General features: G+C 42.0%; 1 protein-coding gene across 3 annotated transcripts in view; it reads left to right on the top strand.

Annotated features, from left to right (window-relative positions):
* The window catches only part of PHACTR2 (phosphatase and actin regulator 2), a 120,717-nt gene that overhangs the window by 21,435 nt on the left and 79,702 nt on the right, over window positions 1-19,580 (top strand). The window contains exon 1 of one of the 3 annotated variants that reach the window (XM_090135695.1): window positions 3,423-4,321. The exons of the other annotated variants lie outside the window; for them this stretch is intronic. Coding sequence (XP_089991821.1) covers window positions 4,309-4,321 — 13 coding nt within the window. The 5' untranslated portion in view covers window positions 3,423-4,308. Of the gene's footprint in view, window positions 1-3,422; window positions 4,322-19,580 lie in introns of those variants that run through there. 3 annotated transcript variants of the gene reach the window in all.

Below are 19,580 nucleotides of genomic sequence, written 5' to 3'. Positions count from 1 at the left end.
GAGCATTTCTGCTTATCCCTGTCCTGCTCTAAAACTCTTCTACCTATGCGAGTCTGGGAGAGATTGTTTGGCAAACACTTCTGCCACTGATGCTGGGAATTACTGCTGAGGCTTTGTGAGAGGCCTCGGCAGGAAAATGTGTTCCAGGTATATGGTTCACCACTTCCCCAGGAGGCTTTCCTTTTTTCCTCACAATCTTCAAGAATGTGCCAAGGGAGGGGTGGTTTTCATATACCTAAGGCCTGAAGAATGTGAGTAATAATCAAAGGTTTTGGTGTGTTGTACAAAGCATCCTTTTGTGGTAAGAGGCAGTCCTCATTACCGTCTGTGAGACTGGGGTCTGTCTGAGCAAAGTCCATTCCTTTGCCTTCAGAGTGTTCTTCTCTCTCTCACTGTGGAACTGCCCCACCACTAGCAGTGCAGATGGATACTTCATGGAGGGAAACTCCTTCTGAGGGGCCACAGATCCCAGGTACTCAGTAGTCATTGGCCTGGTACTCAGCCGGTACTCAGAAGAATCACATGAAGATGTGTATTTAGTGTTGGCATTGACTATAAAAACCCACAGTGTCTAAAAACAAGTATAGCTTCTCCCAGAGACACCTGCACAATTGCTGCTGTGTGGGAAGAAACAGACACAGTGCAAGTGAAGTGAAACACGTTGCCCAGAATGGAATCTTACCGAGTCAGATCCTTGCGGTGACAAATCCACTCCCAGCCAAGCCAGATTCTGCATTTTCTAAATGTATTCTTGGGTGTCTTTGTCATGACCAGAAACACCAGAGCTGAAGCTCTGCATTGATTCCAAGGGTTTGTTGGCTTACAGTGTTTGTGATGGCTGGGCACTGAGATATCTATTTACCCTGCTTTCTCTATTTAGTTCTTCCCTAGGCATACTGCTGAGCCTTTGTGAATCCTCATTGATTTTCCCAGGAGCAAAATGTCATTACTGCAGCAGGCTGTGTACATCAGGTACACTGAAAAACAGGATCGTTAGGTGGTTGTGTCATTAGCTGTGCTTCTAGTGTACTTCATAGTGCTTTCTTCCCAAGAGGTGACACTGATTGTCCAAGTTAGCTGCTTCATCAGCCTTTAATGCAGTGCCATTAGGTCTCACACTGCCTCTAGCATGTTTATCCCCACACAGGTTAGGTGCAGGGAGCAGCACAGCACAAAGCGTTCCTGCAGGAGGCCTGATGCTGGAGGGGCTTGCACAAAATCACTCAGCAAGTCCCCAGCTGAGCGGGATTGAACCTGGGTCTTACGTGCCTGTGGGTGAAATGAGCAGTAAGGCAGAACTACCTCACAGCTGAAGGAAACTGCAATGGGTTGATGGAGTGTGAGACTTTGGGAAGGAGGAGAGAAACCTTTGGACTGCTTCAGGCTTGGTCTTCTCCATTCCTGTCCCAAACTGTCCTTAAGCTGACTGAGTCGTTGTGGCATCGTGCAACTATAGATTGTGATGTGGTTGACTTAAAGGTTAGATAAGTTTATGTTTGGAATATACATATATTTTCCTTTTAAATATCACTTGCAACCTGTACATTTCCTTTGCCCATCTGCAGTCAGGAAGATATGGCTTTGATCTGGTATTAACTGCATCTGATCATGCACAATTGTTAATTCCTATGCAAAAATCTAATTGCCTACAAGAAAAAAAAAGTCATGTATTTTGTGAAACTTTCTTTTTTTGGAAGCTTTCTGGTGAGATATTTTCTGTTCAGACAGCAGAGATATAGGTCACAGATCATATTAATTTTCCATTTATAGTTAGCTTTCAAGAGTTAACAAATGATTACTTGTCACACAGCTCTGATGAAGCACCTGAACTCATTGCCTATCAAGCTATTGCAACTCAGACTTCTACGCTTTAGTTAGCACCTTACAGTCACAAACCTCAGCTGACCTAAGGCTGTGGCTATATCTGAATTGCATGTCAGGATGGGCCCTGGGCACACACTATCATCTTCTAGGGCTTCTTCAGCAGGAAGCTCATGTGTGGGCAGGAGGGGGCTGTGGTGTGCTTCCATAGGTTTTCTCCTCCCTGTGGCTGGAGACCAGCACCCTTGGAGATGCCATGCAGGCCATTGGCTCTGCAGATGAGGCTCAGGCATGGTACACATGGTACGGGGACCTGCTTGCCACATTCAAACAGTCGCTGCCTTGAGCTCTTCTTTTGCCTTAGGTCAGAGGAGGTGCAGCTCTGCATCTCCCTTGGGCTCCTGGGCACAGGATGTTACCCATCTGTGCCCCCAGCCACCAGGCTTGGGACTGGTTTCCTCCAGCCGCACCATTGCCTGGTGGCTAACTCAATTGTGTAGTCCAAGTGAAACTCAAACAGATTGGATTCAAAACCAACCCCTCTTAGCTTTAGCCAGCACAAAGCTCTGTCATACTTGCTAGGATTTAAGATGCATTTATGCCCTTCTACCCTTCTGAGAACTGGGCACGCTCTGGGCAGACACCTTATGGCTCATCTATCAGGTGCCCACCTTGCCTCCTCCAGATTAGTGCTCCAAGATTTCATCAGATGCACATAAACCGATAACTTTGATTGTCACGTTAATCAATTGTTATTAACTGATCTATGATCAAGCAGGCAACTAAGCTCCTTACTGGTCATGTTTAACCTCTTGCACTGATGTGGTTTCAGCTATCCGAAACACAGTGTAAATGCAACATACTCATGACAGCTGCTATTTTTTTTTTTTTTTAATAAGCTCTTTATAAGCCACTTATAAATAGAACCTTAATATGAAGTGTGACAGATTTCTAGTCTTTATTCTCTCCTTAGCCCTCCAAGCGCTTCCTTTCCATAATATGGAATACATCCAGTGTGCCCTAGATATTCTCCATTCTTGCTGATGACTTTAGCTCTCAGCCATTGATTCTTTATCTGTGTAAATAGATCAAGGCTGCAACTGCCTTCTCTTTGAACATTTAAAAAGGACAAATAAGATCAGAGGGGCAGTGAAGAGGTGATGAAGATGGTGATGGAAGATGTATTTTGTTGTTCATGTGATGCAGCTCTAGTCTGAGGGGTTTCATGTCAATATGGTACAGATAAAAAATAAGTATTTCTTTTCCATCGCAGTGGAGAGAATTGGACTACCTAGTGAGTTCTTAAAGGAAGGAAAAATATTGTGAGGACACTGTGACATTTATGTAGCATTAGTGCTTGGTGACATTCTGTTTCACCAATGTACTTTGCCAAATTCAGTGTGTATAATGGTCTCCCTTTCACTGCTGAGCAAACACTGTAGCACAAAATGCTCCGCTTAGGGTTACATATAACATCAGTGGCAAAATGGGACTGGAACATGCATTTCCTGGTACCCTCCAGGTAATGTTTCCCTTCACTCTGTGCTGCCAGGAAAGATATTATTTATTGGAAATATATTTATATATATATGTTCATTTATAGGGAGGAAACTCTGAAAGTGCAGGGAGGAGAAATGTTTAGAAGTCTATTCTGGTTTTGTTTGTTTATTTCTATGGGGGAAAATTCTATGCATCAGAGACTTGCATGGTGTTGAAAGTTTAGAAGCAATATCCGTTAATCTCAGCATATGTCATTCAGATTTCATTGAGCCTTGTCTCTGCAGCAGCCAGCGTGCTGTTACTTTAACACTGAAAGAAGTAAAGCCCTGTTGTTACTTTTCACTCTTTCCTTACATTTAGCTATGAAAGTATAACCATGGATGCCTCTAGACAATTAATAATTGGCATCTGCTGTGTTTCTCACAGACAGCAGGGAACATCAGGTGCAGAACTTGTAGGATTTAAAGCACAGCCAAAGCTGAGGGCTGCAGATTGTGCTCTAACCTAATGCTTCTCAGCCATAGGTTCCTTCCCCTTTATTTCCTTAAAACTTTTCTGTTGCGTCACTGAAAAATCATAGCCCCTTGCTTTGTAATCATACCCCTTTTTTATTTAAAGTTTTGCCTCCTTACCCATTAAACACATCCTCATTAGTGTTGCTTTTACTTTTCAGAAGCGTATATTCAGTATTATAGGCTCAGAGATCTTTTGTTTTCTCCCCAGAGAGGTAAAACCCTGGGGAATTTAAGTATCTACTTGATAGGCTCGCACAATCTTAATCAGCCTATAATGGAGCTAATGGCTGTTTGTCATCCTTGGAGATATAAATTTCCTGGTGATGTCTACTGCAGTCAGTGCATGAAGTATGCTCTGACTGCCAGCAAGGTCTAATAACCAGGAGAAGGGCAGCCAGCTTCATTAGCAAGAGGGAGACCGTGCCGGCTGCTTTTCTGGATAACTCTGTTTTTTGAATGCTGAGGAGAGAAAATGGATAATGCTGGTAAGTGAAATAAAACAGATCTTCCTTCTTAGTGAGCCTACGGGGTTTGTTTGTCTCCTGTCTCGCTTGCTGCAGGAGATGTGTTTCTTTAGCCTTTGTCGATCCTTCCATTTCAATGTCCTTTATGAGAGCGAATTTCTATGTGTAAAATGCGACACACTTAAGTTTTTAACCCTTTGACAGTCAGCTTTTCTGTTTTAAGTCGGTGTTTCCTTGAAATATGAGCCAAAACTGTAATGTAGGATCTGCCTTTTCAAGGTTTTCGGTTTAGTTTCGGAAGCTTTATGCAGGAGATGTGGAAGGAAGGGAAAATGCATAGCGTCAAGTGGGAAAATATCTTTCACAGATTGCAATAGGTGTGTGGAGGTAACTGCTGAAGCTAACCAAAAGTGGGTAATGCATTTCTCATATTTGCAGTATTATTTGAAGCTTCTTCTATTCTCTCTCTGTTTCTTCTCTCTTCTATTTAGAACGTAAAATTCTGCATACATTTGCACTTTTGTTTTCTGTGATGTTCCAACTTTAGATCACGCATTTTCATGCCAAATAATGCACTGCATGGTTTCTGAGAGGCACTCAATACCAACATTGCATATGTCATAAAATGGTTTATCTGCATTTTCCTTTTTCATTACCTTGTATCCCAAAGCACTGCAAAAAGTGCTTTCTGTGATGGATATTTTGCACGTTACTTCGACTGCTGTGAAAGCGGAACATTTCAGTGTCACGCTTATTTATTGAGACGAGTACAATTCATAGTGGGATATAGAATTTACAGTAGACTCAGTGCCCTTTGAAACATTCTCAAATCATCGGATTTGTCTGACATTAACCTTTTAAAGTGATGTTCACCTCCATAATGTATGAAAAAAAAAAAAGATTTATGGTAGATTTCAGTGACGACACTTTAAAGAAAGCTTATTTTTGTGGTTTTATTATTATTTTTCATATAATTCAAGCAAAACTCTTGCTTGTGCCTGCTAGGCTGTCCAGGTCAATTTCACCTCAGGTGTACTGTCATCAGCTTCTATGACAAACAAACTCCTGCTCTTATTTATATAAAATTCAAGACCAAAAAAACCCTCTACTTTTTCCAGAAATTAAAATGTTGGTGTCATGGAAGATTATATTGCTGGTACCTGTGAGCTTAGAAGCTGACCTGCTCTTAGTATGATGAACATTTCTGTGAAATAAGTAAGATTATAAATACTTTTTGTGCTTGGTGCAATCTTTTGAGAAGACTTAACCTAATAAATGCTAATGGCGTGTGTTTGATATTCTGTGACGAGGCAGAATTTTCCAGTTGGAGGAAAAGGATTCCTCCAGCATGGAGTGCCTGTAGGCAAGAGATGCTCTGAGCTGCTAAACCTCCTGGTTTTTAAACTCTTCAGCATCCTCAACTAATGCTATTGAAGTCTTGACAGAGCTATTACTTTAATCCAGCTATATTAGAATCTGCTCCAGAATGAGTCACATTCATTTTAAAGGCCAGTTTTTTGGGGGTACACAGGAAAGCTGGTTTCTGAAAACCATAGAAACAGATTTTCCTCTGTTTTTATGTATATATTTTTTTGCCTTAGGAATAATCTGGTTTTCTTGTGATCTGTAAAATTTGGAAGTTAGAATAAGTAAGCTTTGCTCTCTGTACAACTTTACCAACTAACTTCAAAGCCTCTTATATGACCAGTTTCCTGAAGTTTCCAGATGTTTGGTTTTTTTTATCACGCAGAAGCAGTGACTGATGGTCTGCTTTTTTTTTTTTTTTTTTTTTTTTTTAATAACCATTTGTGTACAGTAGAGCTTTGCTGAAATAGTGGAAGGAGACTTGAGGACCAGTTAAGAATATCCAACAGCTGCTGCAAATAAGACTCAGTGAAAAGGCTGATCTGTTCCCAAAGCATCTGCAAAGAGATTTTTAGGGTACTTGACCCCGAATAGAAACCAATCAGAGCCAGATGCCAGCATGGGGAGTGGTCAGCAGGCACCCCTGAGGGTCTGGTTATGCCCCTGAATTTCACAGGGATGTGGGTGCACTTTTGAATGTCCTGTACTAAAATCTGGGCACTCATCAGCTGGTGATCAAACAGAAAAGATCGGGATATCTGGAGCCATAAGACCATCTGCCTCATTAGTTTGTTCAGCAGTAGTTGGTCAATTGAAAATGTAAACATGCTAATGTATACCAACTGGATACCTGCCTGGATTCTTCTTAAAGAGATGCTATTTCTGGCACCATAGAACCACAGAGCCCTAGCTCAGCTGTAAGCTTGAGCTGCTGAATGTTAGAAATAACAATTTGGTTATCAGTGTTGGTGAATCAGGCCTTTGTTATTACATTTCTCGTGCTGCCAAAGAGACTTTCCAAGTCAGACCATGGATAATTGTTGGGCAAAGCTCCATCTCCTCCTCTGCATAGCAGAAATATCATGGCTCGTATTCTGTGCCATCATTAAAGTCTTTTTTTCTGTCCAGAACTGTTATCTAAAAAGATCAGGGTTGCTAATAGGTCAGCTGTTTGGGTCCATAGTTTCAAGAACCCGTGTTTTCATTTAGAGACTTCTTTCATTTAAAAGCTAGATTACGTATTTTTAATCTGTGCCACTGAGACGGCCTCACAACACTGTTGTCTCGTGTGTTCTTTTAAAAGCTTTTCCTGGAATAACAATAAAATATTCATCACTGCGTGCATGGTGTGTCAGGGCAGTTCTGGCAGTGTGTTTTGGCAGCAGTTGTTTCTGACGGTTTGGCTGCAGGTATTCAGCTGTGAGGCTGCCTGGCACTGCAGGGGGGGAACCAGTAGCCCCAGCCTTATCCCACCATGCAAGATCGGCCCAGATCTGTGGCCGAAGGCAGCACTGGTATAATAACACTCACTTTAAAACACAAAGGGAGGGCTGGAAATAACTCCATGGGAATGAAAGAGAATATAAAAGTGGCAAGGAACTTCTGCAGCAGGAAGAGAGGAGCTGCTGAAACAGACCTGCTCTCAAGTGATACTTTTTCCTGTGAGAAGGGGGGTCAGCACTATCCCCTCCCCCAAGAGCTCCTGTCCGGCATCTCGCCTTGAAGTGGGTGAGTCTCATGTCGTCCATAACCACACAGAGGTGCCAGGGCAGGGATTTCGACAGGGGGAGACACACCACAGCCCTCAAGCTAAACCAAGAGGCCTTGTTTCATCTTTCTTGGGGTTTATGTGGCTTCTTTGTACTTGGAATATTATTATAGCAGTTATGAGCTAGCTGTGGTTAACTGTTACCCTGAATTATTTCAGCCCTATGTCTGGGCCTCCCAGTAAATAATCTATTTTAAACGGATCAAAAGTCTTATATATATAAAAGTTTGAATATACATGTTGTATATTCAAACATCCAGCAGCACAGTGAACTTCTCTCACCAGTAGAGTTTCCCATAGCCTATGCTTAGTTGTGGTGGGATGTGGGTGAATAGCACATGTTAGCTTAGCCTTCTTTTGCCCAGAGACACATGTCACAGGAAGGTTAGGAGACACAGGAAGCTGTTTGCTGACTAAGTTCTTTGCTTTTGAACTAATATGTCACATTTGTCTTTCAGTAAGTCAAAAGGACTTATTTAGCATCCTTTAAATATAGGACTGGCATCCTGTAAATATAGGACTGACATTGGTAAAGAATTTGATCTTAAAGATACCTTGTTGTCTCTTACGTGTATTTCAGGCAAATGTTGCACACCTTAATAAAATGTAAGGGAGATAAACACGTAGGTAGTTAGAAGAGCAAGCTGAGAACTTGCTCTCACTGTGTTCAGACACCTTTACTACAGCCCAGCTTGTCAATGTGCAGAATTAGCCTACTCAACAGTCTCACAGTATGTTGTAAGATTCATTTGTTGCCCATACAGGAGTATGAAATACTTTGGCCATCTATGGCTTAAGCTTGGCTGAATTATTCTTATTCTTCCCTATATAATTTGGAAACCTATTGGAAAAAAAAAAAAAAACAAAAAAAAACACACTTGCAATGGAAACAGTGTCAGTGTAACTGCAGGTTTGCCAGTAGCACAATGACAACTCCAAATTCCAGCAGCATTTCCTTTTTGAAAAGACAACAGCATCTCCTTTCTCACCATCCCACACTTTGATGTGAGTTCACACATTGTCTTTGCAAAACGTGGTTATCAGTGGTGCCACATTGACTTTTATTGGGTTTGTGTGTTGTTTTCTATTGGTCACAAAGTGGTTAAACCTGGACAGTGAAATACATAGCAGAAATCAGTTTTTTTATTCTACACTGTATATCTTTATTTGTCTCCTGTCTGTACTCATGGCCTCAGCTGAGGCAGATGCTGTAGTATGTCACAGGTCACCATCTCCTAGAAAGTTGACTTTTTTCCTGACATAATTTTAGAATAATACTCACAACACATGCTCCTTTACCCAGAAGCTGGGAGAGTGCATTCATAAAGATATAGTAACATTTTCCATCAGCACTAAACTTCTCTGTGAGGCTGCTGTTCCCAACTTGTTTTCAAGTCCGTATACAAGTAGCCTCTGAGTAAGTCATAGAATCATAGAATGGCCTGGGTTGAAAAGGACCACAATGATCATCGAGTTTCAACCCCCCTGCTGTGTGCAGGGTCACCAATCATTAGACCAGGTTGCCCAGAGCCATGTTCAGCCTGGCCTTGAATGCCCCCAGGGACAGTGCATCCACAACCTCTTTGGGCAACCTGTTCCAGTGAGTCTGGAGTAGTCTGTAGTAATTCATACCAGAAGCAAACAAATGCTGTGCAGGAGCAAAATGATGGTGCATCTTCTAACTTAGTAATGGTTCCCTCATGCTACCTAGAATGACTCTCAGGTAATCTTTTAGATAGAAATACTGTGGTTGCATCGCACACAGCATATTTCAGCATCTATTCCAGTCCACAGCACATATTTTTAAGAAGCGCCATGAACTCCATCCAGATGGTTTGGAGAAATGGTGTAATGCAGATTCTATTTTCTATTAGGCTCTAACTCTGTTTTCTGACAAAATAAATAAATTAGCAAGGATCAGCCCATCATGTATATACCTTATATTTACATCTGCTGATTGTGTAGGCTTTAGCAAAATGCCTTTTAAATTCCTCCTCCTGAGCTCTGAATTATTATTGTGAAGAAGGAAGCGTTGTGTACGGTCGTAGGAACCCATATTATGCAGGCAATGTTTCCTGACAGACTTGTAGCAACCACCAGACCATTGCTGCAGGAGCCAATCCTTTTAAGGGTACAAGGAAGTAATCGGGTGGAAAAGGTTGTGTTAAGAGGTGCTGGCACAAATCACTCAGAGGAAAGCAGCCTGGGCTCCAGGGACTCCAAAGACATCAAATTGATGGGCCTGAAGTTATCCACCAGGGGAAAAGTAGCACCATGTGACCAAAGAGCAGGTGGCTGATAATAAGGACCCTGTCTGCTGCTGTTTAATCATCGTTCATTGTCTCTAACCGTGAATCTTTTTGGAAATTTGATCCTTAATTATGGAGTGCCTTGCAGGGGTATTGCTTTGGGCTCTGAATGTAGATTGGATGGAATTTTACCAAAAAGCCTTTTTCTCTGTTCCCCTCTCATTATTTAACCATTTTTAATATTTTCACATAAAATGTTTATGAGACCTCCTCCCGAAGTATAACTGGATAAAAATAAGTAGCTTAGGATTGTAAGACTTCCTAGCAACCTTCCCTGGCAGGCAAAAGCAGTTCTGAGTGAAGTAGCCCCATGGCACTCCAGTCACTCCTATGGCAGGAGGGATCTGGCAGATCTGGGAGGGGGGACAGAGCTGAGCAAGTGGCCCCACTAGTGCTGCTGAGTGGCTGGGGGATCATCCCATTTACTATCCCATGCCCAAGAAGCAGTGTGGGCTTAGCTGTGTGCACAGCTTGGCACCAGAAAGGATACTAGAGACACCAGTATAAATCAGTAGAAAAGTGTTCTCCCCAAGAATGCTACAGGGCAGTGGTACCAGTGATGGGGCTTCTCTTAGACAGTAAAGAATGATGGTTTTGGATATGGTCAGCTGCTTTTGTCCTGGAAGAAACAAACTCCACCCAGGCAGTGAATATTTGAGTTTCTGGGAACATGTGGCTGAAGCAATGGTTTTGAGGGCAGGATCAGGTCCCCATTCACAACCAAAACTCAGCTGAGGTAAGATTAAGACTGATCTGAGATAAGCTCCCTGCTGCATGCAATCACAGCTAGATATTGTTGTGGCTTTTTTTTTTCTTTTTCCTTTTTATTTTCTTAAATAAGAATGGTTTAAATAAGGCAAAAGGGCCAGGAGAACAAATATTTACTTTTTCTTCATTTGCTCAGCACCAATATTCCTGTAATATAATTATCAAAAATTACTGTTTGCAGTTCACAACTCATTAAATGCTAAAATGTTTTAAAATGCATTTCTGAATAGTACCAGGAGAGTCATAAAGACTATTCCATGTCTCTACAGGGAGGCAGATGCAGTAGGAGACACTTGCAGCAGTAAGCTTCTCAGCTCTGGCGTGACCTGTGCTAGCAGAGGCCTTGCAGAATGCAACTCAGACACAAATGTGATGGCAGCCGGCATTGCCACAGGAACCAAAGCTGGGATAGATTTGTCCTCTCTGCAGCTCCTGCTGATTCACAAGTCCCTTCTGTCTTTCTCACCGGTGCTTGAGGAGGTCCAAAAAGTGAGGGGTATATAGTGGTGGAGGCTTGCATGGGAACCACTTGAAAGACAACATGGCTATTTCAAACCAGCAGAAAATGCATGTTGCTGGGGGGCTGCTTGTTGGCATTTAGAGCACAGTCCGGCAGTGCTGTGCTTTGCTGTGGCCTTATTGCCGGAGGAAATGGTCTGTTAATGCAGGAAGCCTATAGAGTTCTTGCACATGAGTATTGTAAAAATAGCATATATGTCTTAGCTTCTTTGATTGTTGCTGCAGTACTTCTCTCTCCTTTTTCTTCTCTTTTCTGTTTCTGTTTTTGTTATCTGATATTATTAAAATAACTATCATGACACATGATTCTGTTTTAATTTCAAGTGAAATTTGGCAACTCCTAGTGGTGAGATAAGGTCTAATTTCACTCGGCATTTTAAAAAGAAATGCAAATGATGAAGACATTAAACTGATAAATTTTGACAGCTCACATAACACTTTTTAAATGGATTTTTTCCATGCATTTTTAATACCCAGAATAGTCAGCCTTAATACTACCATATTTACAATAAATCATTATTCTAATGGAGACATTCTGTTTTGTCAGGCAGTACACAATCAGCAGTTTTTAATAAAAGATCTGAAAACTGTTTAATGTTAATTCTATGACACAAACTTGCAAGTGCCAGACAATTTAAAAATGGGGCCAATATGCTGCCCTTACATTAGGATATTAAGAAATAATTAGAGCACAGTATGGGCTGGTTGCCAAATGTAATTTTTACCTTCCTTAGTTTATGTTATGTCACACAGTGATTGTAATGCATGATAGGGCCTCAGTAAGATGTATACATGCATTTCCTACTCTGCAACTGAAGGTTCCGAGTGGTGCCAGCAGGAGGTAGAAGTGTCTGCTTAATTTGGCATGTGTGCCTTCAGGAATAATAAAATCATAGAATCTCAGAATTATTTGGGTTAGAAGGCACCTTAAAGCCCACCCAGCCCCAACCCCTGCCATGGGCAGGGCTGCTCCCCACCAGCTCAGGCTGGCCCAGAGCCCATCCAACCTGGCCTTGGGAGCCACCAGGTATGGGGCACCACAGCTTCTCTGGGCAGCCTGTGCCAGTGCTTTACTCTCCCTCTGGGTAAAGCATCGCAGAATTCAGGAGCAAGAATGGTTTGGGCCTTCCCCTATGAGGACAGGCTGAGGGAGCTGAGCTTGTTCAGCCTGGAGAAAAGAAGGCTGCAGGGTGACCTCATTGCAGCCTTTCACTACCTAAAGGGAGCCTACAAGCAGGAGGGGAATCAACTCTTTGAAAGGGTTGATAACTGCAGGACGAGGGGAAATGGTTTTAAGTTGAGGGAGGGGAGATTTGGGTTGGACGTCAGGGGGAAATTCTTTACAGAGAGAGTGGTGAGGTGCTGGAACAGGCTGCCCAGAGAGGTTGTGGATGCCCCGTCCCTGGAGGTGTTCAAGGCCAGGTTGGATGGGGCCCTGGGCAGCCTGGTCTAGCATTAAATGGGAGGTTGGTGGCCCTGCATGTGGCAGTTGGGTTGGAGATTCATGATCCTTGAGGTCCCTTCCAACCCTGGCCATTCTGTGATTAAAGGTGGAATGTGTGTTATCAGTAGCAGAGCCCAGCTTTCCTACTTTTTCTACAGAGCACAGCACTATCTTTATCTCCTTCAGTACATCACAAAGACTGTGCATGCCCTGTGTCAGGGCCTGAGCTTCTATAGCTAGCTCCAAGCACACTGGTGTGCTTACACTGCACAGTGCCTTTTGTCCAGCAGGCATTAATCCAAACCCACAGAATAATCAGTCTTGGCACAACCCCATCTTGCTCACCACTTTGGGGGTGCCACTACCTGTCAGAAGTGGGAGAAGTTTGTGTAGTGCCTCTTGAAAGTGTTGTGGTCATGTGTAAGGTTAAACCATATAGATAATGAAAAAAATACATTCTTACCTACACATGGGGCCTATAAGGCCAAATTAACTGGTGAACCCTTGGGCAAGATTTTGGAGTCTATCAAGGTGAGCAATTTACTTTGCAATGCCAGCAGTATCTGAGGGTGGTGAACATTAAAATGTTTTATTGTCCTCCACTTCAAGGTAATGCAATGTCTATTAACATTCATTGTTTTAGTTCTGAGTAATGAGACTTCAACATGCATATCACAGCAGTTATATGCAGAGCTCTGGATGTTCACACATTCCTGTCACCTCTGCAGCCTCTTGTGTTCTGTAGGTGCTGTGTGCATTTCTTCATCCTGCAGCTCAGGAGACTTGCCTGCTGAGTGGTCAGGGATTATATTGGCAAAGTAGGCAGACCGCTCAACTCAGTTTAGAATCTTATTTTAGGAGCAAAAATAGCCTGCATTCTTCCCACCTTCCCACCTAAAAATGTTCCCTTCTCCCACAGAGCAATAAGAGGTTGTAGTGGGACCTCTTCCTCTCTCTGTTGGCTACCTGCATTGCTCTTTTTATCTGCACCACGGGTGAATAAGCTAATGATATGGCACTGCACTGAGGGGGCAGGCTGCATGGCTATTGTTTAAAAGAGCTTTTTCTAAGAGTAGTGTTTTTCTGTTACGTTAGTACTGCTGTGTGTGCGTTGGTAAAGGCTGCATCCTGTTACCCATTGTGATGCTGTTGGCTACCTGACGCAATGGCTTACTATTTTAGCGACATGAAAAACTCAGTTGAGGTAAGATTGATCTGAGATAAGCTCCCTGGTTGCTGCATGCAATCACAGCTAGATATTGTTCTTGCTTTTTTTTTTTTTCTTTTTCCTTTTCTTTTTATTGTTTACATTTAAAAGCTTGACAGCAAATTCAGCTTTATTTATCCGTTAGTGCAGATGACACCAAAATGTGCACCTTTTCTGGATTCAGACAGGATGTGTGGCCATTTCAAATGACTGCCTTTGAGGTGAACACCAGGTTCACCTGGTGAAAGTAAGCATCATTCCTGTGACCGGTCTTGAATCATGAGTTTGTGGCATCGTTGTCTCTTCTCTGTGATCTCCTTTGCTTTGCTTTGCCTTTGAGCTTTTTTTTCAGGTCAGTAAAGAGCACCTCGAGTAGTAGGTCAGATTGCCAATGGAGAAAAGTGTTGTCACTGTTTTGAAAGACAGCTGATATGTGCTTTCCTGAGAAAGCAGCAAAAATAAACTTCTCAGCACAGTGCAGATGGAGCTGCGTGACTGATTTGATTTCTTAAAACAAAGAGTGAACAAATTTTGTAAGAGAAAACTTACTTATGGCAACTAGGTTTCTTTTCAGCAGAGAGAAAAAGCAGAGAATATTTTCACACAATGTGTGACTTTCTTTCTGGTCACCTTTCTAATCACATTTGACTTGGCATGAACACACAGAAACTCAATGCTCTTCCTAGCTGATACCAAGCTCCTTCCCACAGCTGGGATGTGGTCTCCTAGGTTATTTTGGATTTTGCTGTGATAAAGATGACTAGTCCAAGATCTTGCCATCTTTAAAAAGCATATCCACTTTGCTCCTAATTCTTTCCTCACACTTAGTGACCACTACATTAAATCAAACTGCTCCTTGCTCATTTATAGAACAAGCTATCTCTTTGCCATATTTGCACATAGCTATATTCTGTGCTTTGTGTAGTACAGAAGGCATTGCAAATGGATGGGAACAAAACTGCTTCCCAAGCAAAACAAGACAGCAAGCTGTGAGGTTGATGCTTAGCCACCACACAGAGCCCGTGGAAAGCCAGCATTGCTTGGGGCTGCTGTTGGAGATGGGCTGGATGGACCTTTCCTGTATGTGTAGGAGGAATGCAAGCAGGAAAGAGAAGTGGGAAGGTCCTAACCTGCTTCAAGACATGTTCATATATAGCAGTGGCTGGGAAAGTGTTACCAAAGACAGATCTCAACACCTTTGTGAGAGAGCTGTGTGTTTTTAAACAAATGATTATTAATCTGTTATAGCATTTTTTTAAAAGCAGTAAGTGAAGTACACTGGTAATCATTAGCTGGTGAGTCTGATATCCATCCTGAGCAAAAATATGGAACAGATGATACAGGGACTGAGCCAGAAAGAATGAAAAGATTGAATACAAATAACTCCCATTAACATGGGTTTTAGGAAAAACAGGTTTGAGGAAATTCTACCATGCAGCTAACTTGCTGCATTGAATTGTTTGGCTTCGGTCTGCCATGTAGATGCTACAATGATATACAATCAGTATGTTATGTATCAAATGAGTACCTAAATGCTAGGCTTCAGAATACAAATGTATTTTAGGAGTCGTTGTCACACGTCTGGTGTGATTCAGGAGGCATCCAGCAAGAACTGGTTCTCTGCTCTGTTCTGTGTGCTGCTACTACCAATGACTGGCAAGAAAATATAAAACTATTTTTAGGTGAGATACCAATGCATTCAATATGAACAGATGAAAAGCTATATAATCAGTGTGGGAAATAATTAGGCCATAGTTACAGATTGAGAGGCTCAGCATTGAGAGCAGTGATTTTGAAAGGTACTTGCATAATACGTGTCATTAAGTTGGGAGCACATGGACAGCTGATGAGCTGTGTCCCAGAGAGCTACCAAACTCTTAAAATGTATTTGCAACACTGGAAGCGTCTGACTCCGGTTTGAGCTCCTGGGAAGCTGTAACTTCTGGTGTCCCACATTTTGTTTGAAACTTAAAAATCTTGAGAAGATGCGGGAAAGCCTCATAACTCAGAAATTGATGTCACTGTGAAAGACTAACCAAAACAAATTTCTTAATACTCTGAACTTTCTTTGTATCTCACCCTAAAATCCCTTTGTATCTCTGTAAATTTAATAATACTGCAAAAAAACCAAAAACCAACAACAACAAAAAAAACCACAAAACTGTGTCAATACTGTTTCTTACCAAAAATCATTAGTTTGGACCTCTTCATTCCTATCTGTGACTAAGTATCACCAAGATCTATCCGTAGATGTACATTGTCAGGAATGATGACATATACATATATTTGTGTATATATATATAAATATATATATAAATACTGGTAATGGCTGATTCAGATTAGAATAAAGAAGGTAACTGTTGATGACCATCAGGGGAAAAAACAATATTTCAGAAGTTATAGCTAGTGGACTGCTAAAAAGGCTGGAAGTCAGGGGCCCCAGGTATTAGAAGGCCTCAAGAAGAATGCTTCCTAATCAAAGCTCATAATTCCTCCTTCCAGTTTTAATAAAGCCCCTGTTTCCAGTGGAGCTACCCACATCTGCCTTAATTGCTGGCTGTTGGACACAACGGTATGGTAATGCTGAGACATATGAGTCTTGGCTACCTCCTCAGCATGAGCAAGGCTTCTTGAAATAATGCCTGTTACAGTGTCTCTCAGTGCACACTTAGTTAAATGAAAGATGCTCAATTCTTTCTCATTATCACAGAGCCAGCACTGGCCTGGGTTCCTGTGCAACACATTAACTCATGTTACTTTTATGCCTGAGTACTAACAAGTGGGGCTGATGGGTGTAAGCCAGAACCAATTAAACCAATTATCACCACTTGCTCCAATGGAGGGCAGATTTTGGAGTTTTTCCAGTGTCTGAAATCAAGCAACATCCTCACTTCTCAGGGTTGCTGTCAGCCTGGCAGTGCAGTTGGAACGCATACAGGGCTGCAGTGAGGGCCATGGATAAAAATCACTTTGCTGTTTTGCCCAGTAGGAAGGGCTCACTTCCTGAGTCTGGCAGCTTGGGAGACAAATTGCTGGTGCTGCTCTGCACACTGTGAGGAACCACTTCTTTGATCTGGTACTGTTGTTTTACGTGGATGGTATGATTTTCTCTTCTGCTCTGATGAGAAAGAGTTTACTTAAATTTTATTTTTCCAAAGAACATCAGGAGAAACATTCATGTCCTTTAATGTTTATGACGCCCTTCCTGTTTGTCACCCAAGAATCCAAAGCCGTGAGGTACCCCTTGTCAGGTTCATAACTAAAGAACAGTGCACCTCACTCCCTGTCGCTGTACTGTCTAGGGAAAGGAGACCCCTACAAGAGAGGAAAAGATTCATTAATGACAGACTTTTCCCCCAGAACCTGCATTCTTTTGGCAGCCCAGTATCAACTGAAAGCAGATAGGCTCCTCAAGAAATGCTGTCTTCAGGCTGCTCTCCAGAACAGTGTTAAAGGGATTGGACACCATTTATCCAGTGGTGCAAGCACTAATAAGGCACTACTATGGTTCAGGCAGCTGTGGTGGATCCCTTACCTGGACATTTTAGTACCAAGGAGGAAAGTTTCACTATATAGGTAATTCTAGAGCCCCTGTGGTTAGGCAGTGGTGAAGGAAGGGGCTGAGGACTGTGAAATCCTGTCTGTGGGCCTAGCTACACTTCTCTGAGAGGGAATAATTTCTCACACAGCTACCCTGGTAGCTTTGAGGTTATGACTGTAGCAGATCTGTCTGGTGGGTGCTGGGAGGTACTCAAGTATTGCACTGTCGGGAAGCCAGAGGTTTGCCTTACCTCACAGCTGGTAAGCTCCCATAGTTTTCACTGTTTCAGCTACACGGTGCTTCCAGGGCAAGAGTGCTCCTGTATCTTGCTCTCTTCTGGCCTGTAGAAAGCTGTATGAAAGACTTTGAGCACAATGGAAATAGCCTCAGAATTACTACACACAATGTTTGCTTTCTTCATCTCAAAGGGAAGAGGAGTCAAGAAGCCAAGTCTGAGCGTAGGCTGTTGTTCTAACCTTTTGCTCACATTCAGAAACAATGCTCTATTGTTATGTTGTTTCCTGCAGATTACACTAATAACCAGTAAGTGGTGAAGCATGAAAAGTGTTCTGATTGCTTAGACTGAATTCTAACATAAGAAACTGTGTCAGCTTTCAAAAGGCTGATCAAAAATACACAAGAGGGCAAATTAGATAAGATAGAGCACAAGAAATCTTGCTGTAACCCTCAAAACTCAAAAACTTCCTGGAAAGAATGAATTTTATACATAGGGAACTGTGGCACTTGCTTTCTTCTCAAATATTTTTCTAATTTGGCAATTACATACATAGATCTCTTCCCTAGAAAAGCGTAATCTGTTGGTAGTGGAATTTTCATGAAGGCTCGATTGTCTTTGTAACAGGGATATGATTTTTTGTGTGTGTATGCAGCATACTGCAGGTTATAGGCATATTATCAACAGCAATTAGAAAGTCCATGAATTATAGGAAACTCAAGTTTATTTTTGGAGGTGAGGAAGAGTTAATAGAATGCATCTGGTCCTCAGAAGGTGCCCCATTCAGCAGGATCCCCTTGTCTATCTTTGGCCAGCAGCAGAAGCTGAAAGTGCCAGGGAGGGAAAGAATGAGCTCTGCATGCTTACAGAAGTGTCACAGTTGTCTGCTACTTGTCTCTGATATATCAGGTATAAAACTCACTGTCACTGAAATATGCTCCGGTGACTTCACTGATGCAGCACCAAAGATGAACTGAGTGACGTTCAGCTTTCATTTTGGCATTTCAGTAACAAGCTTTTAGACTAAAGACACATTCATGTAAATGTTTTATCTGCCTAGGTTGTCACATTTTCTTTTGTCATCTAGACTGGCTCAGATGTGAGCATTAACCTGGGAGGTGCAAAATGCCACAGCACTTTGAAAGCTTAGCTGTCAGACAGTGGTGTTCAACGTGAAAATTGACAGATAAGCCTAAAGTAACTTTGTAGAGGGTATGATCTTTTCTTAATAAGGTGAGATGTCCATTAGTGATCCAGTATTAATAGATAACATATATGAACCAAAAATTCTTTGATTGAATTGTGGATCCAGTTACTTCAACTTGTACGGACAATTATTTATCATATGATAAATGTTATCATATCATAAATGCCAGATTCCTATGAGCTGCCTGCACCAGAATTTCTTCACCAGCTAGTTTAATAACAGAATATCTCAGCATTCAAATACTTAATTTTCTCTTTATCAGACTGGTAAATAGACCTCTGCAATATTTTTACACACTTTTCCAGTCCATGAGTCTGAATGGCACCAGCCCTTTCTGCTGGAACTCTTATTCAGACCTATAAACATTTGCTAGGAATAACAGGATGTTGTAACACAAACATCTGGGCACACAGTGTTTCAGCAGTGCTGGCTGCAGTAGAAAATGTGTACCTTTTCTCCTGCATCAACATTCAAGTAACTTGTACTAGTTTAGCTTATCTATATAGTAGGCCTAAGCAAAATTGTTTATTATGTAAATATATTTTAGATCATCCATCCCATATCCATAGACAAGGTCTTCCTTGAAAGGCATGGAGCTAGCGATCACTAAGCAAAGGTAAATCTGCTGAACCCTGACAGTGTGGTGAAACCATAACCACACCATATCTTGAAATGAGTGGAGATCTGCCTGGAGCCAGATGCCATATCCCGTGCTGAGATACTTTTGTGGAAGTTGGTTGCACAAAATGAAGGTAGCCCTGTTTTGTCACTCAAACAAAAGGCTGCTTCAGAAAGTGACAAGCATTTTCTCAGCTCACGTTAAAAAGAAACCCCACACCCTCTGTGTTTTCCTCAGATGCCAGTTCTGCACTCCAGTTTATTTTCAGCATGCCAGGATAATGAGGATGGAAAGAACA

This window comes from Phasianus colchicus, chromosome 2 (assembly GCF_987193195.1).
Source record: "Phasianus colchicus chromosome 2, bPhaCol1.hap1.1, whole genome shotgun sequence".
In the NCBI taxonomy this organism is placed as follows: Eukaryota; Metazoa; Chordata; class Aves; order Galliformes; family Phasianidae; genus Phasianus; species Phasianus colchicus.
The sequence above is the reverse complement of the archived record's forward strand: the minus strand, read 5'-3'. Positions and strand labels throughout refer to the sequence as shown.